This window comes from Haemaphysalis longicornis, unplaced genomic scaffold (assembly GCF_048455015.1).
Source record: "Haemaphysalis longicornis isolate Haplotype H1 unplaced genomic scaffold, Haemaphysalis longicornis Haplotype H1 scaffold_31, whole genome shotgun sequence".
Classification (NCBI taxonomy): Eukaryota; Metazoa; Arthropoda; class Arachnida; order Ixodida; family Ixodidae; genus Haemaphysalis; species Haemaphysalis longicornis.
The window spans coordinates 3702008-3721004 of NW_027526340.1; the positions used below are offsets into that span (position 1 = coordinate 3702008).

At 45.3% G+C, this 18997-nt stretch overlaps 1 protein-coding gene across 1 annotated transcript; it reads right to left on the reverse strand.

Annotated features, from left to right (window-relative positions):
• Window positions 1-1539: 1539 nt before the first annotated feature.
• Window positions 1540-17614, reverse strand: LOC144177815 (survival of motor neuron-related-splicing factor 30-like). Its single transcript, XM_077705400.1, has 7 exons — window positions 17484-17614; window positions 16768-16833; window positions 16477-16658; window positions 14032-14119; window positions 11676-11746; window positions 9126-9252; window positions 1540-2360 (listed from the first exon to the last, which is right to left on the reverse strand). The coding sequence occupies exons 1-7, from the start codon at window positions 17538-17540 to the stop codon at window positions 2067-2069; spliced, it is 885 nt and encodes a 294-aa protein (XP_077561526.1). The 5' UTR covers window positions 17541-17614; the 3' UTR covers window positions 1540-2066.
• Window positions 17615-18997: the final 1383 nt, after the last annotated feature.

The window sequence follows — 18997 nt, forward strand, 5'->3', positions numbered from 1 at the left end:
GACAATTCCACTTATTCAAAGTGTAGAATTTCGACCAGCACTTGAAATACGATTTCCCTCATAGTGTGCCAGAGTCTAACAACGAACAAAACTTTCTGGGAAACTAGTTTTCTTCTTTGCAAGAAACAGAGCCCCCCTATGCAGAAAAGCAATGCCCCAAAACCAAGAAGCTTATACAATTCAGGGTTTTAAGCTTTATTTTCAAAGTTACCTCAGGAACTAGGCGACTTAGTACAGCCGTAAAGCAGCATTTAGCTGCCTCCTTAAATGAAGCTCACACGTTTTCCAACAATTTCTGATCACAAAGTTGCCAAAGCAGAGGCAACTGAGGCTGAACCACCACAGTGTCTAATACCCGTGCTACACAAGCGTTTGGAAGGCCTTCGAGTCGAATGTCATTTGACTCAAATGACACCTTTGAGCTGCTACACGACATTTTTCTAAGGCCTTTAGTTGAAATGCCATTTGAGTCAAAGGAGCACCACCGACGACCTTTGAGGTTCTCAACGGCCTTTAAAACGCGAACAGCCCTACTCTCGGGAGCAGTTTCTGCATGCCGTAATTACAAAATCAATTATTTACAAGTGAAAATTTGGGTTTAAAGTGCACACAATCTTTATAATTTCTCACTTGTTTTTGTTTTCTATCAGTCGCTCTACGATCACAAGGTAACTCAGTACTCTCAACACCGGTGCTGCGAAAAAAAGAAAAAGAAAAAGAAAAAAAAAAATCTGGCAGTCAGCGCATGTTTTGTGCACGCTTGTAGATTGTTATCAATTTGATCGCTAATAACCGTTTTTTTTTCTCATGTTAACTGTAAAATTAAATTTTTGTCAATAACGAAACAGGGCAGCAGTGGCGACAACGAAACAGGGCAAGCGAATTCGGAAACTTTCGACTGCCTTTGAGAATTGTCGTGTAGATTGGCAAAACTCCTTCCAGTTAGAATAGCATTTGAAATTTCGAAGGTCATTCGACTCAAGTGTCCTTTGAAACGCTCGTGTAGTACAGGTATAAATGACGTTCTCTCAACTGGGCAATACCCACAGGCCCAAAAACTGCATGTCAGGACAGAAAAGTCTTACTTGCAGGCCCTCAACGTGGACACAGGGACAAATAGGACAAAAAAAAAAAGTGGTTCCTTGCACATGGATCTAGTGCCAATTGTTGTGAAAACAAACGCAAGGTAAACACAAACTGTGATGGAAACCCATTCAGTGGTACCATGAGCATGCACATATAATGAGCCAGTATAATAGACCATTTGAGGAAAGAGAGCTTTCCACATACATTTTATTTTGTTGAAGGAGCATCAAATTTCAAAGAAAACTTGAACTCATCCAGGCAAAGTAATCAGTGATGCTCGCTATTTTTACCCCCCCCCCTCCCACCCGTTTAACACTGTAACTCGTTCTGCTTTCCATTTTAAATCACCAGTATCATGCACTTCCTGCAACATTAGGCAGTGCTGGTTTCGCAGTCACAAAAAAAAAAAAAAAAAAAAAACACTTTGAACACTTAATTTGTGCCACCCATTCTAGCTGTAAAGATGACAAATACTCAAAAATCTTGGGAATTACAAAAATGGGTGAAACTTGCACTGTCTCGCCCTATGAACTGTGTGAGAGACAAGACATGAACTGACAGGAAATAACTGGATGCCCTTCCTGTATGGTAGCCACACGTGTGAGCTGCTTTTACCGCAGCACATTTTAGAAGCAAAATAAGTGTCCCCCTAATTGCAAAAGGCTAACCCGTGAGATAGCTCCCCGATACACTTTTCCGCCAACTAAAACGCACAAATGTTTAGCGTACACAAAAAATCAATCCCACAGCATGTGAACGCAAAAGCAAAACTGGTCTTTACTGATAACTTTCTGCGGGGGACAACCATCACACAGGGAAAAGACGATGAAGCCATGACGATGGCAAGTTGACTGCGGCTTCACTCCCCCCTCGTCTGCATGAACATCCTGGGTGCGAGAAAACGTGTGCTTGTCTCACAAGCGCTGGGCCCCGGAGAGAGGAATGACGAACCAGAACATGCGTGAAGAAAAGTCTCCTGCTCAGAAGATGGAGGATGGCGGGGGCGGAGCGGGGGGAAAGCCCATCATGCCGGGGGGCATGGCAAAGGTGGGCAGGGGGGCCATGAGGCTGCCCCCCACGGGGGTGGGCATGGGGGTGCCGGACTGGGCGCCGCCTGCCCCACCGGCGGCCTTGCGCCACTTCTCCTGGTGGTGGAACTCGGTCATGGGGCGGCCGCCGATGCCGCACGTGCCCACGCCCACCCGCCCGTTGACGTTGTCCGGCGAGGCAAAGATGCTCTTCTTCACCTGGCCCTTCTTGTTCTTGCTGAACGCCTGCACAAGGAAGAAAGAGGAAGGGGAAGAGAGAGGAACATGAGTTCTCTTACTAAACGACCTCGTTCGTGTTGGTGGTAAAAGTATGCGTGCTGAAGGCTTCGGGCGAGCCGCATGGGTGACCATTGAAAATTAAAGAGCCGTTCCACTCAATGTGAAGGCTGTCGGAAGTGCAGAGCAGTGATTTGCCATAATGGGCTGTAGCGCCGTAATCCGCTCACTGCTACCACCCAATGCAATTCGAATTTCCCACCTTCGCAGAGCTCGTGCGTCCCCTACCTGAAACTGTGCCAGTTGGAGCTTTTTTTTTTTTTTTTTTTGTGCTCGCTTTTTCTTCTGCACGCAACAGCATTGCACTGCCACTTTTTTTGCTCACTATCGTAAAAACGAACCCAACGAGCCTTCCGAACTAAATGAACGCGGGCGCTGCCGGTTAATTACCACATTTTTCGGTGTATAAGTCGCGGTTTTTATCTGAAATTTTCATTGGTGCATCTTATCCACCTGTGCAGCTTATGTATGAAATAAACTTGGTACGGGTCGGCCGCTCATGGTCCGCGCTCGAAGAGGTTGCAGTGTGCTGCGTGATGTCAGCGCAAGTTAAGAGGCACAGCTCTATGGTCTAAATGAATGAATTATTTGTTAGCAAGTCGGAAGAAGAAGGCTTCGATGGTTTTTCCTAAACACCGTCTAAGTACATGCCATCTGTGTATATCAATAAACCATTTTTGAAAAGTTAGTTGTGTCTAGACTGGACGGTAGATACACGTGTTTAGCACTGATGTGTTAAAGGGAAGGTGAAGCGGTTTTAGAATTAAAAGAAAAGTTGACTAGCAGCAAGTACACATTGAATAGTTCATGTGTACGAAATATTTTCGCAATACATGCAATAGAAGCGGCGCAATGAGCAAACAAAAGTGGCCCGATGCCCCGCCCCCATCTCGCCGCGCGATGCCGGAAGACCGACGAGCGCGGGCGAAAACCGGGTGAAAAACGTCATACCTGGACTTCCGGCCGGATCGGCCGCCTCGGCCATGCTCTTTTCGTCGTGTTTCTTTGTGAATAATACTTGTTGTTGTGGTTGATAGCACTCATTTGTACAATTTTCGTGTTCAAAAAGTATGCACGAACACCAAACGAGGCATACGTTATCATGCCGTAGTCCTAAGCAGAATAATGCCACGCCGGGATGCTTGATAACATACGGAAGCGACAGCCGAGGTGGCTGTGCTTGATGACAGAGAATATACTACACTACGTTAAATACTTTGTAAACCGCTCCAATGCGTTTTTTTTTTTTTTATGCGACGGTCGTGAATGTTCACATTAGATTCTAGATTTAGGAAGGATGGGGAATACTGCTGTACTTTGGCCGGGGATGTTTCGTTTCATTCCAGAAACCAAGTCACATTTGTTCAGGAAATACTTGTTTCGTTAAACGCGTCGGTTTTCTTTCCCTATGGGCTCAGGACAGTGTTCAAAAAAACAATTTTTTCGCTAAACTAAAACGAGGGGCCAATCCTGATAGAAGTTCTCTCCCGGCTAAGAGGTAAACAGTATTCCTACAAAGTAAAAGAACCAAGACAACCAGATTACTTATTTTGCAAGTATACATGTCACGATAAGGTGATGTTTGTCTGGAATTAAAAAAAAAAAAAACACCACTCCGAACCACCACCGTGCCATAATTTGTGTTGACTGCGGGGGCCTAATTTTTTGCCCAAGATTCCGTGTGGCATGCATATTATAACCTGGCAAGCACTTGTTGTCACTGAACCTCAAGTGAGCTCCAGTTATGGTCGGTGATATATATAATGATGATACTAAAAAAATTAGGAGCGAAGAGTAAATATACGGCCTCTGTCCGACTAGTGCGGTAAATGCTTAAATCTAGAAATGCTGAAACAGGCCAACGATTCATTATCACAAACGTTTGGTGATTGTTACCTAAAGTAACGTAACTACAACGTAACTGCCTTGTCCGACTGGTCTGTTAATTATAACGAGGTGGCCGTAATATTGTAGCAGAATGCGCAACGCACAAGCGAAAATCAAGCCCTACTACAGCCAATAATGCTGAGCAGGCACTAGTATGCTGCAGTGTTTTCAGAATAAATGCATGTGAAGCAGTAAGACGCCACTCATCGAAGTGCAGCTAGCAATCGCGGAGGCGCCGTAGCGCCGCTGCCGAAATGGCGCGTGCGTGTGGGTCTGTGTACGGGGATGAGTAACGGGGCTGGGGTGGGCGACAACGAACAAAGGAAATGCGGAAGCAGAGTCTGCTTGTTGGTTTATGCGTGTACCGGCAAGATGTGTCTCGCATATACGTTTACAGCGCATGAATGCTATTTTTTCGCGCAGTGCACGTACGTGCTTTTCGTTGGTAGATTGTTTATAAAACGCCCATTAATCTTCGGCATAAATAGTTTTGTGTATAATAAGAAACAGTTAAGGCAGTACCTAATATTAGCATAAGGTATAAAATCCCCCTATGCTGGTTGCCTAATTCAAAAATATTTTGATGGAACCCACTAGTCGACGTCACAGTCACTGCTTTGGGGTTCTCTGTCGTGTAAAGCAAATTTAAGCTCCAAGATAATTGAACCAACAGCACGGGAAATTATAAAACAAACTTCCAGTCATGTGCGAAAATTAAACTGCAAGCTAAATTGCCGCAAAGGCAACCGTGCGATCGTTCGCAATGCTTCCGACAACCCGCGCGGCCGAAGGGTGTCCTCCTTTGACGTCATGACGGGCGCAACCAATCAAGGGCGTCAAAAGACGAAAAGCGCGCGTCTTTCAAATGGGGCCGCGCTTTTTGCAAGATAAATGCCACTTGGACTCATGTACGATAAATTTCAATGTGATATTCGGAATCAGCGCGCAAGAAACTATATAACTGTTAATCTAACTCAATTTTTTTGGAAAGCGCTTCAGCTTCCCTTTAAGAGGCGGCAGCCACCACAACCATGTAGTTTCGCCACATTTTCTAAAATATCTCTGAGTTTACCCGATTAACAAGTGCGTTTTTTAAACCAGTGCATCTTATACGCTGGTGCGACTTATGTACGATTTTTTTCCGGAAAAACTGCCATTTTGAGGGGGGTGCGACTTATAGACTGGAAAATACGGTACGTATATTTTGCCTAAAATGTACTTATAGTTTTCTTTGCACTAAACGACGGGGAGATGTAGGACAAGTGCCAGCGGTTCCCAAGTTTCGAATGCTTACGACTATATAAACCACTTGGCTTTCGAAGCCTCTGGGTTACGCCGCGACGACAGCGGCTACATTGGGACACCGGCTCTACTTGGGTCTAGCGAGCGAGCTACGACGACAAGGTGTGGCCCTAAAGTGCTCTGCACTTAAAAAAAAAGAAGTGGTTTGTGCATCAAGGGCGATGCACGAGCCAACTCCTGCTTCTGCTTTCTAACAGAGTGCTAGTCACTGCTACAGCTGTAAGAGAACAGGTGCAAAATTCAACTTTACAATCACCTCCTACAAAAATGCCTCCTAGAATTGAAGGGAAAATATTTTGGTGTAATAACCCAAGCAACATCCAGGCTGTGAATGAAATTATGGTATAGAGCTCAATTGTAAAGACCCCACCTAAGGATCTATAATGAAGACTCAAGACTAATTACTGTGGTTAGTGACCCAGCCACTCGCCCTTCATGCATCGTTGCCCTCGCGGTAGTTCAGAACTATTCTACCCAGCAATTAACAGTGATGCCATTAACAGGAAGTATACACTAGGCACGACAGAATGCAAGCTAACTTTGAGGCTTTTAACCCAAAAGGGCAGTGATACAGGCGTTGCGATAAAAATTGGACAAGCACTTCTACTTTTACGGTCGGTTAAAAAAGAGCCCGCTACCGCATTTGTGACAACATTCCAATTCCAGCCAGCGGCGCTAAGGTTCCCTCCTGGCTGTTCACCTTTACAGACAACCGGAATTCTACTCAACGTAAAACTACAGAGCATCATCCCCAGAGTTCATTGTCCTCGCTGGAATGTGCGTCGCAATACAACAATGGTACAATTGTGATGACACAAACAAGTTTGAGCAAAAGCGTACGCATGGAACTCTCGTAGGGTGACTGTAACAACAATAATAAAAACGCATTCATTTTGCTTACGCTGCTATGTATGCATAAGACGATATGAGCTGTGAAATTTCAATGCAGGCGCGCAGTGAAAAACTCACGGCCCCAATAAGTGCACGCACACAAGCACACACACCTGGTACTACATATATAAAAAAGCCAGCATACTTTTGTCATACCAAATGAATGACCTCACACTTCCCACCACACATGTAAGAGGGTTCTTTGGCATCAAACAGTGCCTTTCAGTGCTCTCATTCTGTTTACAAGACTGCTCTACACTGCTCAATGAAGTTGCCCTAAAACAAATTCAACAAAATGTAGAAATACAAGTGCCACCCTTTCTACTTTTGGAAAGTCTCCTGTCACAACAAACCCATGACCATCCTCACTGCTGTCCTGGCCTTTTTTTCTAAGTCTATCCTACAGTTATTTCAGTTCTTTTTGTTGTTGTTGTTGGCAAGCCCACGCTTAATGGCAATGTTTTGCAGCATTTGCGTTAGTAATAACAGTGTAAGTGGCTCCATGGCCCATTTGCTTGCCTGTAGAAAAGGCAGTATTGCAGTACAGCCACTACACCGGGCAGTGATCCACTAAGCATTTAACGTACCTGAGTGCGAGAGGCCCAAAGCAACATGACGACGATCCGATGCAATTTACAAAGGAAATCCGAAGGTACGGCTGTATATCTCTTGTGCAATGCTGCAGAGGGCTTTTGATGTAATTTCCTTTTGCCACTGTACTCACGATAAATAAGGAGTACCGTATTTACTCGCGTAATGATCGCACCTTTTTTTTCCAAAAACATCATGCAAATTTAGGGGTGCGTTCATAACGCAAGGTAAATTTTTTGAGAAAAAAGTTTCAGCGCAGAAAACGCAAGTAAGTTAGAGGTCATAACTACGATAGGTCTCATGAACATAATAAACATAATCAATAAAAACATAATAAAAACTCCACGGATCACCGCCAGCCGCGTTGCAAAGTGACTCAAATGTAGTGTTTTCATGATTACGGAACGCACTGGAGCGAGTTTGCAGCGAGGTGAGAACAGGTCGACCAATAAGTGGCTGCTGCTGTCACAGTGCAAAACACGGCTGCCGACGCAGCAAGCTGAGCACATTTTCTTCTTTGTCTTGCGAGTACATTATGTGCATTTAGTGAGGGTTTCTTCCGCACCAACAATTAACTAATGCTTGCCAATATCGCTAATATTGGCAAATCTGCGGCAATGACTTAGCCATGTCCGCTTTGAAAGAGGAGGAAACATAAGTAAGCACGACCATCGTCAGCTGGGCTTGGCACACACATAGCGTATGGCTGCGACAAGTCCAGGGTGCGATCATTGCGAGGGAAATAAAAAACATCGTATTTTGACGACGAACTTCAGGGGTGCGATCATTATGCGAGTGCAATCATCATGTGAGTAAATACGCAGTAATGAACTACAGGAAGGAGGCCAACACAAGAAGCTAGTGGTTATTTGCGTCATGCCATCAAAACGACACCTCCCGAGATGTCGTGCACTTGAATAAAATTGTACTTTTGTGGTGCGCACACTTTTTGGTTGCGTTTCGTTCCCGAGTAGCATGCATGTGCTTCACTGAGAGGGAACGGACAGGCCATTCAGAGTTTGACCAGCTTGAAGGTTCAACATCACACACCTCCCTAAGTGAATTAGACATCATACATCTGCTGAGCTGTGCTATTTCCTCGCCTTTCAAAACTGCAGCAATAATATCCACTTAAATATGGCTACAAGCGAAGGCGCCTTGGCACTTTTATGAAGCAAACTGCATCAGTTTTTAGACATCAGTGGCAGCACCAAATTTAAAACAAGGTCAAACTGTTGCTGTGTTTCCGCACATGTGAGAAGTCACTCCAAAAAAATGCTTGGTAACCATGCGATACAATGGCACGAGTTCCGACCGAGAAATGAACTTGCAGCTCACAACAACACGAGTAGGCATAACCAAAGTGTAGAGTCAACGACATTTACAAACGCCACTTGAGCATGCTTAAAATTCGTCGTCTGCATTAAATAGTTCACGTGACTATGCATGGCTATGCGAAGATCTGAACATAGTTTATATGGTTTATAGACTGTCATGAGCTGAAGCTACACATTGACTCTGGACATCCAGGAACATGATAAGTTTACCCTATAAGTAAGGACGTCTCCTATTTCTCGACCACACTACCACAACTTGTTCGAATTAGTAGGGGGGGCACAGTTTTTGATCTGACACGTGAAACATTTCTCTGTTTCTCCTAATTACAACACTGAAAGGTTGAGCAGTGGTTGGCCAGAGTTTAAATTCATTTGCAGGAACAGTAAGAGCAACAGGTACGGCCCAACAATCCCGATTATGGGGTTTAACGCACTCAAGTAACACATGGACTATGAGGTGGGCTGTGGAGAGCTCCGGATTATTTTTGACCACATGGACATCTTAAATAATGTGCGCAGAAATCTGGCCCAACAGCCTTACCACAACTCAGATGCTCAACAGTGGTCTTTCACAAAGCACAACATGTAGAAGGCAATCCGCAAAACACATTTTCAATGACTGAAAAAGGGAGGTATGTATTCCGTTTGTAATGTTAGGACAGTCCCTTTTATGCGAGCACACGCTCAATAGAGGATGGGAGGCTACCTTGGAGTTGAACTCTTGCCACTTGTTCTTCTCCTTTTCACGGTCCTCTTCAATCTGCTTCAGGCGCACGGCTTTCTTCTGCGCCTTCTTCTTTTTGTACTCTCGCTCGGCAAGCAGTAGCTGCTTCCTGCACGAGGGAGAGAAGGTCTTAAAGCAGAGGCCATAAAACTGAAAGTGTACAGCTATAACAACGGGCCCGCCTACAGCTGTTTCAAGCACTGAAGGTTTACAAAAGAGCACAATCAAATTGAGAGGGCATGCACAAAGTTCGTGGGATCAAGACTCAATACAGCAGCCCTCCATTAACGCCCTCTCTACGGTCACAGCTCCTTTTTTTTTTACAATACTGCTTCCAAAGCTGTATCACGATTGAGAAAACAATTATGAGAGCAATACTTGATGTGCGTTCTAATCTGTCTAACCGACTGATGAACAGAGATGGGCATTAAAGGAGCCATGAAGACAAAATACAAGTTGGGTTTATTAGAAAGACTGCTTAGTCCCGATAACAATGATACCAATATCATGCAATATTCGAACAAATAATGGAGATATTAAAGAAAACGTTTGAAGCAGTCGCGACCCCCTAGCCAATTTCCCGCAACTTCTCTATGACGTCATGGAACCTTGCTTGTGTGATTGGCGGCCGCCTATAACTGACCTGTGGCGACGACACATGACTGGACGTCTGTAATAGGGCCTCCAGTTCCATTTGACCGCATCACTTGAATGCTAACGTGCAGTTAACGCACTGAAAATTATGTTTTATTGATGGCCCGTATGACGTCATCCTTGCTCATAACGCGTCACTGTGGCGCAAAATTTGAAGGTTTCTAAGTAGTTGCTTTTTTTTTTCGTTAAAAAAAACATATTTTGTGGCTCTAATGGAGCTGAGTGAGATACTGAATCCTAGTTCTTTCAAATTAAACGAAGTTGAATTTTCTCTTCATGGCTCCTTTAAATGCAATAGAGATAGATTGCCCTTCACTGCCTACTGCAACCCAGATGTGCCATGCTTGCACTGTTGTGGCCACATCCACTGCCTCCTGGGCAGACTTAAACTCATTTCTTGCACTAATAACCTTTTCAGCACCTTACTTCCTTCCTTCCAGAAAACAAATGTATACTTAAGGCTGCCCTTGTAGCTCTTTCTTACCAGCCTGAAAAGCAACCTTTCCTTAAGATGATCCCTAACCTACATTACCATTCCTTTTCCCCGATCAACGTTGCAGACTAAAATGATAGCATAGCTGAGATAGGAAATTTGGCACATCGTTTGCAAGAAACAGGTGGAGCCCGGAAAGATGACTCTTCTGCATGCAAGAACACTCCCTGTGCACGCCAGTCATACGGACGTGTGCACACTGCGCCTGCCTGCACCACAGCAGTATGGGGCTGCCTTTGCACAAGAACTGACAAAGGGAGCTGCAGATTGTCGCTGCTCGTCCAAATGGCAAAAATGCACTTGTACATGCAGGAGAGGGATGATGCTAGGGATCGTCACCTGCACTGCTAGTGAAAGCGGCGATCAAATATCTGCCGCATTGACAAGCCTAAATTTCTTTACACGGATCCCACCCCAAAGGTGTACACTCAGTAGTGGTGACTTGTTCCCCCAATTTGAGGCCCCCACCAAAAAATGTTGTAAATGAAACTGCAGCAGTGCTTCTAGTTCTGCTTGATGGTGTCACTTGAATGATAACTGAAGCTGCAACACTGAAGACTATGTTTTCAGTACGTCTCCTACGACGTCACTGGTCACGTGGTGTAGCATGATGCTTGAATGTTTTCCAACATACATTTTTCCGGTGAGAACAACCATCTGGAAATTTAACGAAACTGAGGGAGTTAGCAAGGGCCAGACAATTTAAATAAAAGAAGGTTGTATTTTGCTTCATAGTTCCTTTAAAAGGGTCTCACAGGAAGGACCATTCTAAAAAGAAAAAGCTAAACAATCCTTAAAGGATACTGAAGTGAATCTGCCAAACTCTCATATGCAGCTGCACTGTGAGTTTCATCCATGTCCACCTTTATTTCGCTAATCAGAAAAGAAAATACCACGCATCCTCTGCAGCCAATTTGTGAATCGCTGTACAGTGGTTTGCAATGTAGTTTGCTGCCACCTTAGCCTTCGAATTGTTGACTGCCAACTACTTAGTGATAAAGGTTAACTGATATGTTTGTTCAATCACAGGTAACACACACTAGCAGTCTTGTCAAATTTCGTCTAGCGGTCACCACAGCCAGTTTCAGTAAATCAATAAAGCAAACAGCACTCTGACAAAATTTTTCATGCAATTCACGCATGTAAATCCACCAAATAGGTAAACCCAAGAAAACAGGCCACAATTTCTAGACTAAACCTGTAAGGTGCTTCGGCAACGTTGGCTCGCTAGTGTCCCCATTAAACTGCCAATCTGTTTAATTAAGCAGTAATCCCGTGTAAAGTTTTGGTTGCAAAGTTGAAATGCTGAGTTTCAGTCGCAACAGCAATGCTGAGACACCCAACTCGATAGGTTGATTAGGTTAGCTGCAGCCAAAAGAACTTACTTTGTCTTTGGTCCGCCCTCGATGACATTGTTCATCGACCGCTTGTTTTTGTGGGCCTTCAGCTGAGAGAGCTGGAGAAGACACAGTCCAAGCATAAGGATTGGGCTCCCTCCATTCATTCAAGTCAGCCAGCGGAGAAATCCAACCACCTAGGCAGCGACTACAAAACTGAAGCTCAGATTTAGCAGCAAATCTACACCCTCAAGCCCAGACACACACTACTTTGGTCCTTGCGCAACATTTTTGCCTCCTCAGGTCAATTTATATCATACTCCCAGGCTATGTTTAACCAAGACTAAGGGGTGCTGTACCTAGTTTTCTCAGGTGTGCAACAAAAAGTTTTTAGAAGATGCATATAAATAAGAAAGCAATCTCTGCACGCTTACGATATCTTTAAAATGAAGCCTAGTGGTCAAAAATAAATTTAAAAGGAGAAAAGTTGGCCTTAGGGGACTGTGACTGACACTACGCTGGTTAAAGCCAGACAAACTAAAACTGCCCTGCAAATTTTTTGTTTGCTTTAGTGTCTGTTATTCGCACACCATTTTTACGACCTCAGCTGTCATTTTAGCTTTTAAACCTGTCGACTAATTCATGGTTGGGCAGGTAGGCTATTCTAAGCACAAACGTAGCGAGAACACCTAGCCTCAAGAAATGCCACTGTTCCAACACGCTCAGAGATCCATTTTTGTTGCCTTTGGTACACTGCTGCGTCAATTATCTCACTTTTTGAAGTACGTCGCTGATTTTTTACAGGCAGGCTTTGTAAGAGCAAGACTGCCTGCCTACACCACTATGCAGAGATAAACATTCAACAAGCTCCACTTTCTGCGTATGTGCCCATTAGGTGCCGCACTTTCCCCTTCCAATTTTAGCGGTTGTGTCCCCACCTCTAGCTAGCACTATTTCACTTCTACAGTTGAAGCCAACCACAGCCAACTACAAGCCACTTGACATTTGTCTTAACAAGCCCTTGAAGGCACTTATCAGACAGCTGTACAACGAATGGATGGCATCTGACATTGTGGCCCTGACGCCGTTGGGACATTCAAAGCGGGCGTTCTGGTCTATGCTCGCCCAGTGAATGGTCAACAGGCAGCAATTATCAAAGCCATGGTTGTGGCATCATTCCACAAGTGCTGCGCTTCAAACGCTCCTGACAGCACCAAGGACTCCGACATCTTCGAGTGCACAAGTGATAAGGAAGATTCGGATACCACCCCATCTAACGACAAAAGCTTCTACGTTTATGTGTCATCTCCTTCCGAATAAATATCTTCGTGCACAGAGAGTTCATGAATACTTGGTGTCTGCTTTGCTGAAAGGAAAGGAATTTAACTAACTGCCTTCTTTCCTTCGTTTCTATAGCCTTACACTCGTAAAAATATACAATTTCTTTTGGCCCTCCAAACTGCACCCCCCCCCTCCCCCCTTAGAATCAAATTAATACAGCATGTCAGACTGCTTCTACAGCGAGACTAGGTGACAGATGTTACATATTTGATGAGTGGTAGAATGGAGGTCCCCGTCAGGAAAGTACGGTTTCAAAAAAGCAGCAGCGACTTGGGTTCTGGTACGTGTAACTTAAAACAAACGATATTTCAAATCATATCTCAAACCTGCAAAGGCATGCTTAACATTGTATCTTGATTACTGAGGTAATTGCTGCAGGTCACAAATTAAGCATTTTTTACACTTTGCAAAAAATTACCAATGCTTCCATTAGGCTCAGAGCAGCAATAAAGTTCCAATTTTCCTCGGCACTAGGCATACTTTTTCAGCTGTTGCACAATTGTATGCAATATTGAGGGGAGACTGGGCTGAAGATGGAGTGAGTTGTTTACTACATTGCAGGACGTATCACAGCACGAGTACTCAAAGGCAACAAACATGGAGCGTGCGCGTCTAGGTTTCTGCCATCAGTCGCGTAGAATCAAAAAGTCTTCCTTACCAACTGCTACACTCTGCCCCTATATTTTTAAACCCGTCTTGCGGCCGCAGACTGCAAGAAGCAAATGAACCAACAAAATCGGCAGTCACAGGGTTCCACAGGTGCAGGGGGTCGCAGAAGCGTCGCCGCTTCCGCAACACGTGTCTCTTTGCTTTTTGTATGTCTTTAGAGGGTGGATACCTACACGTTTGTTTCCTCGGTGCCATCGCTAAACCCGGTGTGTCACGTGCCTACATAATCGCCCTCGCTCTTTCTCTTGGCGCTGTGGGGCTTTGTTACTTGGAGATAAGAGAAAAAAACAGTCCAGGTGACAGCATTGACATTCTTGGCACAGAAAGAACGCTCAGCACTTTTGTGCTCATCACGAAGATTGTGGCTACCGTGGAGGGGCTGCAGGCACCTTACCTTCTGGACGATCGTGTTCCCATACGCCGTGAACGTCACAGTCGCCTGTCCCTCTCCAATGATGTCATCTATCGTGGCATCGTAATACCTGGAAGCATAACACAGCGCCCACTATTTGAATGTGCAAAAAGAGACCAAAACAACTCATGGGCTGTTCAGTGTTTGAGAACACGAGTGTTTGGGAACCAACAGTCGAATCAGCCCTGAGTGTTATTTTTGTTGTGACGAAAATGTCACGGAAATCATTTTAGTTATATCATTACTTGAACTGCTCAATATTGACAGCACATTGACAGGTGCAGAGAGGAAATTTTTTGAAACAAGGAATGGGCGTATAGAAGGTTTGAGCAAACCTAAAGACAACCAAGTCTGATAACACGTTCATCACTACTGTCTTGTCTGACGGTAAACGTTGCTGCAACAAGAGCAAAATTAGCATTAAAAGAAATACAGTTAAGATTAAACACTTCCTTTGCCACAATATGATATACTATGACGTAGCTGGGGGAGCAGCCAGAAACAGCCAGTCAGTACACCAACTGAACTGTGCCACACAGCCAAGGATTAATTAACACCGACTGTAGATTTTAACTTGCGTCACAATATCGACACACGGCCGTTTTAACAGCAAAGCTGTTTATGTGTACCAAATCGTAACTTTTCGTGTCTGCAGTTAAAAATACCAAGAAATTGCGGAGCGCGCGCACGTGAGCACAGGCCTCGCGGCAGCCGCCCAGCAGTTAACAAAACCAAGAAAATGCCAAGTGCTCGTGTGTACATGCCCCGTGGCGACTGTCCAGCGTCCCCGCGCACGTTTGTCACACCAAGCATACCCACTTAAGGAGATTGGCCAAGTATGGCCAAGAAAAAAATACCAGCGTTGGCTGCCATAATCGTGGCAACACTTGCTTGGAACAAGAAAGACTCCCGGGTTCGCCGTAATCGTGAAAATACTTGTTCGGACTGAGAAAGACATGTCATAGCATACATCCCTCCATACACCCTGCTTTTGTCCAATGATAATCACTACCAAAAAAAAAAAAGTTCACACTTGTAGCAACAATGACGGAGTAAAGGTCGTTGTGGCAGCAGAGAAGAAGAAAATCGGCTGCAATCGTGGACTTAAACCGTCGTGATGGTGGTGAAGGTTGCGTACAGCTTCGCTACATTCAAGTCTTGCGCGTTAGTGTGAGCTTCCTTCATTTTTTTTGTTCCTCAGCTCTATCAGGAAAGCAGCAACTCACGACACTGTGCTCACTTGAGCAACATTTTAGCATGAGCCACTATGGTGGGTGTGACTCCCTCACATCACTGATACACAAGGCATATCTGTTTTGCTTTTACTGTGCAGTTCCTTGCGGCTGCTATAAAAAATTATCGAAAAAAGCTTGACCAGTAGGGATGATTTGCCAATGGCAATTCATTTCCCCTACAAAATGACGACACTCTTGAAGCCCCTAACGGTGCGATGAATTTGAAATAAATGCAGGGAAGAGAGAATCTTTCAATCCGGGGACACATATTTAGTGCTGAAATTTTCCCACACTATCTTTCCAGCGAAGCGAAGTTTAGACTGCGAACAGGAGCCAGCATTCAAATTCCAGCACACTGCCATAAAGTCACTTCATGTTCAATGCATAACAGGAGCAAGTGATAGCAACAAGTGATAGCAACAAGCGATGGAGTCAGGGTGTGACAAAGAAACAATGTTTTCCAAAACATGCCGTGGAGCAAAAAAAATTATTCAATGTGAAAAAAAAAAAAATAATAATAATGAACATCGATAGCTGACTGAAAAAGATTGCTACGCTATACTTGCGTACAAGTTACAGCAACAGCTCGTGTAGTGTATCCCTCTGCTGAAGCGGCATGCTCTTCTCTGACGTCAACGTGTGCATGTTTCGACAGGAGATTGTGCTTAATGCGTGGCATTACCTGCTTTTTCCCACCTAGTTTGTTTGTCTTCAGTACAGCAATTTATATTCAGACTAAGTGCAAGAAAATCAAGGACACGAGTTGCATCACGTTCAAACTACTCGCAGTAATGCCCTCGCCACATGGAAGTAGAGCCAGCTGTAGTTATGAGGCATAGGAGAGCAACTTCAGTTGTCCTTAAATTGTACCAAAGTATAATTTATAAGCAGGGTATACAATGTAGCTGTAATGTGAAGCAATGTTACAGTTGGCACAAGGAAGCGCGAGAAGCTTGAAAATGTCAGCCACTCACAGCACCACTGCCAACCATAGCATATGATAGATAATTTAGAAGTGGGAGCCAACTAGAATCTGCACTATTATTCGTACCAAAGCGACTCTCCGTTTTTTTTTTTTTTTCCGAACTGCCAAAGAACTTCATTAAACTGTATACCGCAAGGCGTAGTTACGCCGCCGCGTAACAAGGTTTTAACAAACAAGTTTTGATCAGAATAAAAATAAACAGCTTACTGCCCGTCCTTCCAGAGTGCGAGGCACTTATCTCCAGGAAACCATCCGACGCTCTCATCCTTGGACGTTGACGCACCCTCCCCGCCGCTAGAACGCTTCGATCCTTCGCCGGAACTTTGCTTGTCCAGAGACGACTCCTCCGCACTCGTGCTGATCAGGTTCAAAGTCAGGCTTATAACTTCCTACACCAATAACGGCCACGAGGGAGAAAAAGGGGGCCCGGAAGAACACGGGTCCTGGATTAGAAGCGGATCGGGTCTGGTCATCGTGTGGTTCAAAGTTTCCACTTACCAGGAGATCCTCTTTGAGTTTGAGCAAATCCCTGTCATCTGGGTCATTTGTCAGCGCAGCTTCAACCTAGAAACGGTAAAACAGGTGAGCTTTGTAAGTGCTTCTCAACTGCGAGCGGAATAATATAACAAAATGTCAGCGACATTCCCCGTTCAGAAGGTACAACCAGAATTGATCATTATTCGGGGAGACGTAATCACGAAGGGCTGGCTGCGTTGGCACATGCGCATCAAACAGGCTAACGCGCGCGTTTGCTAGTGTGCTTGCGCTCCCGCATCTCTCAATATAACTTCAGCCCACGACACGCAAAACAAGGTTAAGCTTTTTCCTAGCAACTTATAAGCGCGCTTAGAATAACACTGTACGGAAATGACAACATCCGTTCTACTGGTAGCGTCGTCCACCAGCCCGCAAAAACCGGCGTGAGTTGTATGCGCATTTATCATAAATAAGGAGGAGCCGCCGTAATTCACGACAAAGTCTGCGTTAATTAGTAATTCCACTCGCTAAAGAGCCCGTGAGTGCGACAGACAGTCACGTTCTAATATCATCGTAGTGCTAACGTCTGCGAACAAGCACAACACTGCGCTGCACGGTGCCGTGAGCCATGGTCAACCGAAGCAGTCTCCTGCGCGGCTCCATTAAAGAACAAAGTGGCACAGACACTTTGGTGTTTCAAATATTGAAAAAATTAAACCAATAATCTCATACGATACCTGCTGAAGCTGGATTTGATAGTTTTGGAGACTAGCACCAATATCCTCGGTCGCCATTTTCAGTCAGAACTGCAACAGCGCCTCTCACGGGAAGAGTACGTGACTTTCGTACTCTCGCTCTCACGTCACGCAAACCCTCGACACCAGCTGTGAACCGGTGCCGGGCGCTGCAGTCCACGGGATCAGCAGCAGCAGCAGCAACAAGTGCATCCTACTACGCCATGTGGTCGGAGTCGTGCGGCAGGTCTCCCGGGGTGTGCTCTGGTTATTCAACCAAAATGCTCCGCTTATAACACCGTGTCAGGCCGGGATTAGGCGCTCACTTGGACTGTCTGCCTTTCAAGTGCCGACAGGGCAACATCGTCAACGGTGCTGATTCTTCTTTTCGGTAGGTGGAATCAGATGAACACATGTGCCGCCGTTCACGCGCCTAAATTTCAATCGCGGAAGTCACCCTGCTCGGGTACCGTTATGTGCGCATCTGTGCGCCACCGTTGAAAAAGGTGCATGCAAGCGTCAATTGCGGCCAGTTTTACTATTTCAAGATTTCTCGTTTGCGTGGTTGAACCTGCTGTGTGCATGTTGCGAGCCAAATTCAACATTCTTCCAGGCGCCTTCAACAGGCGCAAGCACGCTCCGTAGCGCCGGGCGTAGTCGCGAATCTCCTAGTTTGCCGTTCTACAAATGCGATTGTTGACAGCTTAGCGCACGGCTGTGTTCGTAAGCGGCCTAGTAAAATTTCAGCGTATGTTTTTGCTGTGGCACCGTGGTGCTGGAATGTTTCCGGGGCGCCTGCACTCGGTAGCGTGCACGAAACTGGGGTGGCGGCACTCGGCCCTTCTACGCCGTCTACACTTGAGCGACTCGGTTACTGTATTGATACCTGACGGGCTTCAGCGCACGCCGTACGGGGAGGACGCGAGTAGCGCGCGTCCTTTTTTTAAACTTTAAAGCAAGCGGCCTGGCTGCCGTTCAAGTCTTAGAATAATTCCCCGGGGTCCCCCCGTTTCTTCGCTTTACGAGTTGGTTGCTTGAGCGGGGCGACGTCTGCGACTATCTTCTCTCTGCTCTTTCTTATCGTCCCGGCTGCCAAATTTACAGCGCTGCTACCTGGTCATTTGTCGGCGGGGTCGCACCTTAGCACCTCACGTTCTAGACCTTTTATGATTTCTCGCTAAGTGTTTCCTGGAGGTAGGAAAACGAAGCAAGAGATCCGGCGCTCCTAGATGTCGCTTCGGCCAAATTAACCTTGGTGACAGGCTACAATTAACTCTAGGTCAAAAATAAGATGTCCAAGCTGCCAGCTGCTTGGCGCGCTTGAGGGCAGGCGAAGCGATTTTGCGACATTCGTTTGCAATGCATGTCGTGAGGTAAATACAGCTACGTGGAGATGAAGAAAAACTGCTGTATTTCTGAATGTTCAGTGGTCCTTCATTGTGCCACCGAGAATGTGGTTTTGTTTTTGTCTAAGCGTTTATTTCGCTAGGCACGTTGCGATCACGTGTACGACGCCA

Excerpts from the sequence above, each read along its gene's own strand:
- LOC144177815 (XM_077705400.1), bottom strand. The coding sequence starts at position 17,540 with ATGGCGACCGAGGATATTGGTGCTAGTCTCCAAAACTATCAAATCCAG. Across the intron at positions 16,834-17,483 it reads ATCAAATCCAGCTTCAGCAG|GTTGAAGCTGCGCTGACAAA; the intron begins GTATCGTATGAG and ends TACCGTTTCTAG. Across the intron at positions 2,361-9,125 it reads GGCAAGAGTTCAACTCCAAG|GCGTTCAGCAAGAACAAGAA; the intron begins GTAGCCTCCCAT and ends TTCCTTGTGCAG.